The sequence below is a fragment of the Anabas testudineus genome, chromosome 21 (genome assembly GCF_900324465.2).
Source record: "Anabas testudineus chromosome 21, fAnaTes1.2, whole genome shotgun sequence".
Taxonomy (NCBI): domain Eukaryota; kingdom Metazoa; phylum Chordata; class Actinopteri; order Anabantiformes; family Anabantidae; genus Anabas; species Anabas testudineus.
Window position 1 is genome coordinate 22,093,986 of NC_046629.1, and position 12,119 is coordinate 22,106,104.

Genomic DNA, 12,119 nt, shown 5'->3' on the forward strand with positions numbered 1-12,119 from the left:
AACATTGTTTTAATTTCCTACCTTTCTTGTACGCTTCATGTTATATATTTTCTTGTAAGTGGATAGAATGATCATGTGAAAAGGTTTCAGTTACTGATCTAGTATTCACACCCTTTGCAGTGGGAAAGTTTCCTCTAGTTGTGTCGCCGACATAGAGACTACCATAACTGAACATAATTGAATAAAGGCACAGGGGGTGTAAAACTATTTCTGGACCTCTGAGTGTTCCCAGTAGCACAGTGGCCTCAATGATTGTGAAACCAAAGATCTTTGGAACCACCAGGAATCTTCCTAGTACAGGCTGAGGTTGCAGAATGTTGTGATGATTTTAATGTTAAATGAATAAAAACTGCAGTTAAGCTTTGGAAATACATATATTTCTATAATTGGACTTCTATTGTGATACTATCCCAATGCAATTTTCACTTGGAAAAAAAGCCTCTTTGTTAAGGACAAAATGTTTTTCCTCTACATTATATTTTCTGTAGCTGTCACAGTGGTGTGCAGATGGAGAAACTAATGACGAACTCATTGCTAATCATTGCTTTGGTCTGTTTTCGTCAGCACTAACTGTGCCCTTGGTTCAAAAGTTCAGCAGGAAGACCAAGGAAACTATTCATTTCTTTTTGGCGTAAAAGAAAGTCAACCCTGGGTTCACTACAGCAGACAGAATTCATATGTGGACACTGTGGAGGGCCCCTGGTGTAGGTTACACAGTTTTCCTTCACTCATGCCTGACAGAAATGTACTTCACACTAAAAACAACATACCCCTGTAGGCCAAATGAGAACTGAGTTACCTGATCAAAGCTGCAATGATAAACAGTTTAACCTTCAGTTGCAGAGCATTACAGACATTTGTTAAGGGCAGCAACAAGAGTGGAGTATGGAGCTGGAAAGATTCAAAGTAAAAGCCCTATTGCAAACACTCATTGTTTTTAAATGCTAGTACTAGTGGAGCTATTGCAATGGGATATTTATTAAGCCTTTGTGGCTCATTTATTGCACTTGAAACAGTGGATAACTGATTTGAATCAGGAGGACAGATGCGTCCTAACCTGGCTGAGGGATATTCCAACAGTGATATGTAATTTCTGCAGACAAGCAAATGCAGCTAACTTTCACCAGAATAGATTTATTAGAACAAAAAAAAAGTGTTTGTTTGTGTTTGACATTTTGTACCTTGGACACGGCGTTTGTTCTGTTAAGAAAATCTGATTTTGTTGTTTCAGGCTGTCTCCTGTTATTATCTGTATTTTATTGCCCTCAAAAGTCTTCTGGGGAAAGAAGGGGGTTGGCTGGGCTGAGATGACTTTAGCAGATGAGCCAGGACTGTTGTAACTGTATGGTAAGAAAGAGAGAAAAGTCATCACAGTCTTGGCAATCAGAGGTGCAGGCTTAGTTCTCTGTGGAGGGAGGACTGTTGAAGTACAAGTAAGAGATAGCACAGGGGGGATTTTTCCGCTGTAGGAAGTGTGCTCACAGCTTACATTGCCTGGGAGAATTTGTAAAGACATTCTTCCTGTCCATTCAGTTCTTTGAGGAGTTTCACTTTCAGTGCAACAGAGCAAATGTTTCATGTAAATCTGGAGTCATCTGTACCAAATTTAGTAATGCAAAGAACAGGGTCAAAATACAAGCATAATATCCATGATAATATGAATATATAATCTAAAATGAAATATTTCCATTGTTTTCAAAAAAAGTCAGTCATGCTTAAGTCTCATGCTGAGACTCATTAACTGAAACTAAGTAGTGAGGCTCATTTACAATGCCAGAAACACAGGTTTCCAGCTAAATTCTGAATTGATTCAATTTTGCTAATAAGATATAGCGGTTCATGGCTCAGCTCCAAGCTACACTTTGGACTTGTTATACAGTGGAATGTACCCTTAGGTCTGCCAATAAGCTTCTCCTTGAACTTCTCAAACACTCAAAGGGTAATCATGCATTCGTGGTTAGAGCCTCCAGTCACTGGACCAGTCTGACTGCATCTATAACTTACCCGGTTTTGTGATTTCTTTTTATTACATGATTCTTATAGAGCATTTAATATTTTTATTAGACAGCCACTGGTATAGAAATGTCAGGAAATAATGACACCCAACAATTGCCCATCTGACTGAATACATACTGACGATGTTGGAGATGAATTGTACTAGAAAAGAACTAGGTCTTTCCTGACCACATCAATAATCAAAACAGGCACTCTCTGAGGCATGGTGAAAAGCCTGCTGCCATATTGTATTGTTTAAATATGAGCATGAGAGAACATACTTTTGGGCATCTGCAAAACGTCCATTGAGTTGCATTCAGTTGTTCACATGAAAAGGTAAAGTGGCTGTAAATGACAGACGGATGGTTTAGGAAAGTTCCAGAAATTCTCCCACATAACCCCACCATTAATTTTTATGTTAAGAATGCATGGGGTATGGCTTCCGAAACAGTTCCGATCCAGCTTCAGCTCAGTATCTCTAGGAATTTTGTCCATTAATATCAGTGGACTATTTGGACATTTAAAAAGTAGACATCATAATAACATAATAATAGAAAGCTAAAAATATGTCAAGAATTTATAAAAATATATTTTGTTCTCATCCCTGTGTGCTCATTTGACAGCAATTATCATTTTCTGATCCAACATGAAGATCTGCGTTTCAACAGAGGCATCTGTTCCAACATCCTGCCTGTCCAATCCAACAGCTCATATTACAAGAAAGTAAGAAGAGTATGAGGAAGCCATCTTGTGGATTCAAATGTGGTCTTTGAAAACTCTTTGTAAAAATTATGTTAGTTTTGGTTGTGGAAAGCTGTTTTCCACAGAATGGTGGGCTTTCTGGTGGTGTGTGAGCTCTGGCTGCAGAGTCTGTTTGTTGCAATATTCAGTTGTTTTCATTTATCCAAAGCGAAGGCTGCGACTGTATCAAAAATAATATAGTGCAGACAGATCCAAGCAAAATATGAGCACAGAAATATTGTCTTTTTGCAGAAATAACAAACCATAGTTATCCTGAAGACAAACATTAGCATTTCCAAGATTCCCAAATTGTAACACATTGTTTTAGAGCTTGTTCTGGTTGTCCTTTGACTTTTTAAACTAAAATGTTGAAATGCCTGTATTCAACATTCCTGTAGGCTATAATTGTTCCACAATATGTCAACTTTAGCTACAGAGACATTTGAACATCATATTAGAGGCGGAGAATGTGTGAAATTTGCTGTGACGCAGTTTAGGCACAATTATATAGCCTTGGGTTTTTGGTTGGAAGTCATGAGGAACCATCCCCCCTCTGCAGAAAATCGTCATCGCAGGAGTTTTACTGTGGGAGGAGACAGTGAAGTGAGATGGAGGATGATGTCAGTTGTGCCATAGCTCAGTTTTTGTTCAGTATCCTACTCCCTTGTACAGCTGTCTTTATAAAATAGTGATTTTGGACTAGTGTCAACCTCCTTACACAAAATGCTCCACACCATCAAACTTGATATGGCAAATACAAGCTTCAAACTTCAGCATGGCTTCAGCGCATGCAGCCCTTTCTTATCACTCGAGGGACTGCCCATGAACAGTAACTGTATGTGTGGGTGGAGAAAAACATGCCTGCCTCATATCGGGTACAGTTTGTTGGGAAAGCAGGCGCCCCCTGCTTTAGGTGCATTTTTACCACATGACATTGCAAATGACAAAAACACATTGTGGATGATAATCCACAATGTGTTTGCCAATGTCGGGTAGTTTCAAAAGAATAGTTAGACAGAGAAACATAGATTCAGCAAGCACTGCAAAGTTATAATGCAATAGCATGTACACCAACTAATCCAATCCCAACCAGAACAAGTCATAATCCCATGTTGCCCTGGCTTCTTTAACCAAATCAAAAACAATCACAACCTTCAGATACTGAAACATTTTTTTATAACATCCCACATTTTCTTAAAAGCAGTCAGTTCCAGGTGTACAAACAGCTATGACAGGAACTCATTCCACCATTGTTGTTGTGCAGGAGGGTGGTCAGTGACTTTCAAAGCTTAGCATGTAAGACCTTTTGTTTCTGTTTTTCAAAACCAATGTGAACCTACATAAAATAGCCACATAGACATTAAATAGGTTAATTTAATAGATCAAATAATTATGTCCCATTTCAGCTGCTTCAGTTTGTGATTTTGCATTTGTTAGCTCACTTCTAAGGCGCCGTTAATGTTATTAGTAACAGCTGAGCTTATTCTAGTTCAGGGTTAGGTCTAGTTTGTTTGTGAGGTGCTGGGTAAGAACCCAAGATGTTCAACTTTTCTATAATTTGACTTATTTTGGGGTTTGGTGTTAATTAAAAATGTAAGAGACGGTTTTGTAAGAGGTTTTGTCTTTAGTTAAAGCTCAAATGTTACAGCTTTACTGCTGATATAATTTGTTATATTGCCTATATATCATGCCTAGTAATGCTGATGTAAAGTTAGCATTAGCTAACTAGCATTCTTTTAAAGATGAAATATATAAGAGTGTCAGGACTGACCGGGAAGGCGGAGGGGACGCAGACCACAGACTTGTTGGAAGCAGCTTAAGTTAAGGTAAGGAAAGTTTTTAGCAGTTTCTTACAACTTTCTCTTCTCAAAGATTAGTACATTAATGTTAGCTAATTAGCATACAGTAGCCTCTTGCTACTGGTCATCTTCTAGAGTGGGGGACAAAGTATTGAAGTATTTTATTTAAAGCATGCATTTATATAAACCAGAAATGCTACAGTGTTAACCTAACTATTGTCTAACGTGTTGAAGCAGATATAAATTGGGATAATTATAGGTTGCGAGGAATTAAATTGATGTTATAAACTATGTCACTTTAAGTGTGTCGGCTCTCAGGTTCTGAGTAATTCACACTTTATGTGTTGTGTGTTTCCTCACCACACTATGTATGTTAATTATGTATGCATGTGATTTATGTTCAGTATGGTAGATATATTATATTTAAAGGGTTGTGTATAGATTAATTCACTTTTCTACAGTCATAAATGGCGTCTTCAGGTCAGGTTACCTGGTCGAGGTCCTGCACCACTTCAGTTAGTCTGAGAAAGAGAACGGAGCATTTCATTATTCAGGCTGTTCAGGGACGGTCGAAAAGTTGTTAACGTACAATATTAAGGCAGCAAGCAAAGTATAATATCTATCTCCAAAACCAAGCTAATATCCTGAATCATAATGACCCTGGCCTCTCTGTGTTACTGTTAGTGTTGACAACATAATGTTTGTAACTGATATGTGTTGAACTACTGCCTGTTGGACAGATTGTGGATGTGGACTGTCGATGTTGTGAATAGTAGTCTTTATATTATACATTACAGTATACAGTGTTTAATGATAAACAATAGTTTGGACAGTAACATCACTCTCCTGCAAACAAAGTCATGTGCATTGTGGCAGAGCTTAAAAGATGAGTTCAAAGATTTTCAACATGTTTCCAATGATTCAAGTGTGGGGAGTATACAGTATGAATGTTGTTAAACTTGTCTAATGCTATATGGTCACTTAATTAATGTAGCTTTCATTAGTTCCAAATGTGTGATTGATATCCATTGAGAAAAGCAGGACATTTATGAAAATATGTTGTAGCTCCAGCCCCACCATTTTTAACTCCTAGGGATTTAGAAGTCTCCCTGGTCCACTATTGTTGAAAAAAGAAGTTCACATAGAGTCAATGGAGATGTTGTCAGTCTCCATCTAAATCCACTCTAGTAAACAAACACATACTATCTTCTTAGCGATCAACATGTCTGTGCTTCTAACCAAAGAATTTAAAAAAATCCTCTAAATACATTATACTCTAGAAACTAGAAACATAAAATCTTATATCAATATCATTTAAGTCACCGTTTAATTAGTCTACAATATTAATTGTTAATAATGTATTTTACCTATAAGGAAAAAAGAGACAGGTTGAATATTTTTCAATATTAATTAAAATTCAGACATGCTCATGATATTGTATTTCTACATCCTACTATTATGTTTACTGTTCATGCAATGGTAATGCTAGAGACAAAAAAAGGAAACCTTGTCATTAAGAAGCCTTTTATTCCACAGCTATACAGATCATCATAATAATATGAATTATAATATAATAATGTTATTATTTAGGGACATTTCAAATTTGTCATACTTTTCACTGCCACACAATCAAAAGAAAATATCAAAACAGCTATTGTAATTGTAATTGTAAGCCAGTTGATGACTGAACATATGGTAGTTACTGCACTTTGTTGCAAAGTGTTACTTTATTCCTTAGCTGACAATAAACCCCAACAAAGGCACTGTGTAGGGAATTATTTAGCATCTTCAGAGAAATGTGGGCTTTTCTGTAAAATTCTGTGTACAGTTATAATTTGTAAGGCCTTAAATCTCACACTGTAATGTGCCTCAAGATGACAGTTGTTGTGATTTAGCAATATACATATAACATTTTAAATTTAATTTAATTAAACCTAAATGAAAGATATTAAAATGGGACTGACCGCTGCACTCAGTAAAATCTGTATTGTGAGACTGATTAACACGTTGTTGTTCATCATTTAAAACAAACAAATAAGAATATTGCCAATTGGAAAGAAATTCAGATTCTTGTAGCAGAGGGACTCCAAATTGGCTGATGTGGTTTGTGGGCAGGGCCAGAAATTAAACAGCTGTCTTCCTCATTAGGAATTCATTCCTTCGCCGGAATCATACTTTTTAGACAAGAGATACACACACCAACACGCAGACCTTGTCTAAAGACAAGTCAATCACCCAATTTGTTTTAGCAGTTTGTGAGCATGGCACACAGCTGTTTCCTGTCATATGTTTAAGGGTTAGTGTGTGTGTGACACGGCCTGGTCAAGAAAGTTGATGCAATTAAATACAGTAGTCTATTTTTTATATAAATTCAAATGTGTGTGATGTAGGTGATTTATTTAACTACGTGTGAGTTTATGAGGCACAACTTATGGCTAAAAATAAAGTATAAACAGTCATTACATAGCCTACTATGACTCTTTATGATTTAATAGATACTCTGTTCAAGTTGTTCAAAATGAAGGATGTCTAAACTGATAGTAACATCATGTTTGCATCCAGAAACTATTATTTCTCACAAAGATTCACCATAACTGGTTAAACCGGTGATGAGCTCCAGTCCTTCTCCCATGTCTGTAATTTTCCCATAGATGAATCAGTGGCTTCTTTATGAGCAATTTCAGTGACTTACAACAGACTCCTTTATGTCTTTTGGGGGGAAATGGCTCATCATTTCGAGTAGTCCAAGTAGTGTTGCTTTATCTTGCACTATAGACATATTTAGATGTATACAGGGTTTTCATGATTGGATGGATGGATTGTGCTAAGATTTGTGCCTTGAGTGTGGTACTGCAGGTTGGATGCAAAATTAGGGACTTTAAAGTGTCACTACATGGTACAATGGTACTACATATGCAAAAGACACACAGATTAAAATATTCACTGTTTAAAATATTGCATTCTAACAGGTTGTAAAAATCCTATTGACACTGCAGACAGTTCCCATGTTCTCACCATAAGTCAAAAGGTGCTGACCTCAAATTTCCCTCTAAATTTACACTCTGGATTCTCTAAGATGACCACCTACAGTCATGACCACCCAAGTTTGTTATATGTTCTGTACGTTTTTCTCTGGACTAATACAACTAAAGAGATGCCACAGATTTAATAAGCAAATAAGTATAAGTGATAAGCATTTTTGAATACTGCAGTTTCTTGACTACATCTTCTCATTAGAAAACAAAAGCATTATAAAACTATTCTTACTTTTATTTGCCCAGTAAAGAGGGATTCTCAGCTTACTATGTGTGACTTGTTTGGTGCCCCAGAGACTGCCATAAAACAGCTCTTTTACGATCTTCCTTAGAAACCACTTGTAAAGACAGGCGAAATTCAGTGACACCTTTAAACAAGCAAACTCATTTTCCTTATCTGTTCACTGTTATCTCTTTATTCTTAGTCAATGAAAACAAGATGAAAACATTTTGAGATAACTACACAGACAGAAAGAATCACTGGAAAGTATGAGAACTTGTGAACATGGGTGTAGTTCTCCCACAGCCACAGTCTGTGAGAGGATGGTTATGGGAGAGGGCTGACAAAAGGGGGAGGAAAATTAGGCTCACTAGCATTCTTCTCATTTAAAGCTGTAACTACACAAAAAAGCACTCACGCAGTCTGGGCTGGGTCTGCTTGCTGCTTACAAGAAGAGCCACTCTTGTATTCATGGTGGAGCAGTGATAACCTGAGCATTTTTTTCTTTTCATCCTTTTTCCCCTTGCTCTGCACTCAGGAAAGGCTCATGTCTTTCTCATAGACATGATGAGCTTTGTGCATTTAAGGACTTTCTTTTTTCTGGTGGTCTCCATAGCTCAGGTTTTGATTGTTACATGTCAAGATGGGACCAGTGGTAAGTCAACCCCTCTGCTGTTTATTTTAACACCTAATTGCAGTTGGCTGTAATGTGTGAAGTTGGATGATCTTTTTGTTTGTGCTTGTGCAAACTGAAGCAAAGGTTTGGTTTTGTTTGACCGAAAAAAAAAAAAAAGTATATACAGAAACTCCTTCAAGTGTGTTTTTGACTGAGGTTGTTTCAGATTAGAATAGATTTGTCAAAATACTACAAATTCATTTCACATATTGTGTTTATGACAAAGTGAATTTTGACAGTTTCTTAAGAGTTGGTGTTTTCTACTGGATAGAAATATAAGAGACAAACTTACTTGGCCACGAACAATCTATGTAGCTTAGAGAAGATAGAGAAGAGATTAGAGTTCCTCTAGGGTGGATTATGTGCAATTGACTAACAAGCCCTATATGTCAGGAAAAAGTCATGTTGACATCTGTCGGTGATCGCAAGTGATGTCACCCTGAGGCAATGAAAATATGCAGAGGAGGAAAATGAGACCCTTTGCAGTGTTACATTACCCCCGGACCAGTCCACCACTCTGGAACATTCATTAAGTGTTACCACAACCATTTTCCCTCTGCGGACTACATTGTACATCTGCAAAAAGAATTTGAGCACCAGAGCCTGTGAGCCTCTGAGGAAACACAGACTGCATGTTAATTCAGGGCAGATGTGAGGAGACATGAGAAGCAGAGATGCTGCTGGATTCTCTGAATCACTGAGACTGTGGGACTGCTGATGTCTTCAGCTGGCAACACAGAGAACTGGAACACCTGAGTGTCTTGTTTTACTTGAATTGCGCTTCCCCCATTTTTTTGTTTGATGTCTTGTGTCGTCACAGGGGCTGTGTTGTTTCTACATGTGATGTCATGGCTCACTCTGTGCACTGGAAATTTCAGTTGATGAGTTCATGATGGAGTTTAGAGTTAACCAGTTCATTTACTCTAGGTTATTGAAGTTTTTCCTTCATTATATCATTAACTGCATTGGTTGGGCTTTACTCTTTTAATTTCACATAAACCTCAGAGTGTGTAATACTGTGGCTCCAGATACAGCGCCACCCAGTGGCGAATGCGGCACAGAGCCCATAGCATACTGTTTGTGCTCACTTTATTCCTGCCAAAGAAAACACGCAACACTAATATTGATGTTGCCAGTTCAAAAACAGGCACTTTCACTGCAGCATGTCATGATTTAAAAAGAGGCATTTAACTATGAAAGAAGATAGAACTTTACCAAACTACAAGACAACAACTTTAATTTATGTTTGTCTTAGGTAAAGCAAGCTAATTAGCTTCTTCATCGTCATCTAGTAACTGTCTCTGTTCACATTTGTTCAGGTTTTCTATGGAATAGCTGTTGGGGAGGTGAGCACATTTCGACCAAATAAAACAGTGGAAAGTTTATGGTTTTTGTAGACTAAGGGAAAATGTGGTGGTGAGACTGTGTGTGTGTGTGTGTGTGTGTGAGTGGGTGAGTGGGAGGGGCAGTCAAGGCTTGTTTCCACACAATGACCATGTAGGCCAGTCTGATCAGCTTAAGGCTGAGTTGAAAGATTTGTAATTAAGTGTGAAAAAACATTGAACAATTACTAATGTTGCTCCATTGAATTTTTATATGGAAAAATGCAACTTCAAATTGTTTGTGGAGAAACAGCTTTACCACATTCAGAACACTTAAAACACAATAAAGAAAAAAAAGTCAGCAACAGTCTGACTTCTCCTAGTTGACTGACGATTTCTGAGAGACCGGAAATTGGTGGCATTTATAAATCAAATATGGTGTAAATACAGTGCTTTGATGGCTGAACATGTTTAAAACAAATGTTGAGATTTTTAGTCAATACAGAGCAGCTCTAGATGAAAGTCATATGCCTGCACATGTGCAAAAAGTTTGCTTGCAGAGGAACATAAGTGGGCAAATAAGATCAAGCAGCAGACTTCAAGCTCACAATTGTAAGTGGTGACGCCAACATAGATTACCAGGGTAGAAAAAAATATGCACACACTTTATGCACAACCTACAACATGTATTAGAGAAAGGTGAATGTCTCAAATAATATTTGGAGTAAAGTTTAGCAATATGAACATGGAAAAAGTAGAAAAAATCTGCAATAGATCCCTGACTCCAACAAGATAAAACAGCAGCGTGTGCCAGGAGTTGTACAAAAGAGAAATCATGCCTCTGCATGTGTGTTTGTGTGTATTTGCCTGAACATGACTCCTCCCAGGCTCTCACATAGCTGTAAAACATCTTGAAGGATGCCACTTAGCACCTCTCATCAAATCGTCGGCAGTAGTCTACAAAGCCCGGGGTTGGTGGTTTGCTTCACAGCTCCCCCCCGATTCCTGGCCACATATCGAAGTGTCCCTGGACAAGACACTCAACCTTGAACCCTTGGCGCCTCAAGGGGGCAGTCTGTCCACAAAGACTTTCCCCAAGGGGATTAATAAAGTATCAATTATTACTATTATCATTTAGTTTGTCTCAGCATCACTAGGTTTTTGATGGTGGTCACAGACAAAATGTAAATTGCCTTGCGGTTTCTTCCTCTCTGATAAAAAAACACATGAGCAGAAAGCAAAAATCTGGTATTCCAAATCAACAAACCTACATGAGGTCACTCTGTCTGCTAAATTGGTTCCAGTTGGTGTTGCCACATCACTGACATCGCAACAAATGGGCTGTTTTCTACCAAAGCTGAAAAATCCAAACATGTGAATTCAACCCGGTCCACAGACGGCTTTGATTAGAAACACATGCTGCATTTTTTAGCAATGACTTGATTACACGCCTCTTTTCTTTCAGATTTAAGGGGGTCGGCTTCACCACATCGTACATTGTGTGAAGTTACACATTCAAAGTATTATCAGCTGTCTTATGTGACATGTCTGGCACTTAACCTGGGATGTGTTGGTGGCACACACGATGGAGCTGATAGGTTTTTAATGCAGTTTGTTTCTCTGAGGACTGCTCCATGGGAACTACTTATAAACCACATTATTGCAGTCAGCAAATGGAGGCTTGGGGTGGGGGGATGACTTCCAGATGTTAAAATAGTCACTCTGGCAGTATTTGGAAAATATTAAAACAAGTTTTAGCCTTAGCGATAGTTGTAAGGGAGGGACGTTAAATGGCTGATGTAAGACATTACATGTCAGTACTGCTTTAGTGACTTTAACATTGATATACCTGCTTCTTATTGGTTTGTGGTTTAGTCTTAACAGCTCGAGAGCATGTCATTTCTTCTGTCTTTACATCGAACACCTCCACAGGTTCAAGTTAAACTACCTATTTGTTCAAAAGCCATGCAATTACGTTTCCTCTTGTCAGGTTTCCTGCTGTTTGAATGACACTTACTCCCCAGTCTTCCCTGTGATCCTCTCAGCCTGTCCGTGTGGGATGACAGGACACAACGTAAACACTGAACGTTCCAATTAAAAATGTTCCAGCACTGTTCCTCAAACTAGTCACAGAGGAAGAGCTTGGCCAGCAAGCTTACACGTGACATGGCAGAATTGAAGCAATTAAGCTAATGTTCACAAGTAATAGTGTGTATTTCTTCAATGTAGAGGAAAAAAGTTCAAAGCACATTGTACATATAAGGTTCAATTTACTTCCCATCCTGAGACGCTGAATGTATGACGGGGAATGTAGGATTTGGTCTTCTTGTA

At 38.1% G+C, this 12,119-nt stretch overlaps 1 protein-coding gene across 1 annotated transcript in view; it reads left to right on the plus strand.

The window, feature by feature from the left end:
- Window positions 1-8,184: 8,184 nt before the first annotated feature.
- col5a2a (collagen, type V, alpha 2a) overlaps window positions 8,185-12,119 on the plus strand; it is a 34,467-nt gene continuing 30,532 nt past the window's right edge. The window contains exon 1 of the mRNA XM_026375932.1: window positions 8,185-8,445. Within this exon, the coding sequence (XP_026231717.1) occupies window positions 8,355-8,445 (91 nt within the window). The 5' untranslated portion in view covers window positions 8,185-8,354. The remainder of the gene's footprint in view (window positions 8,446-12,119) is intronic.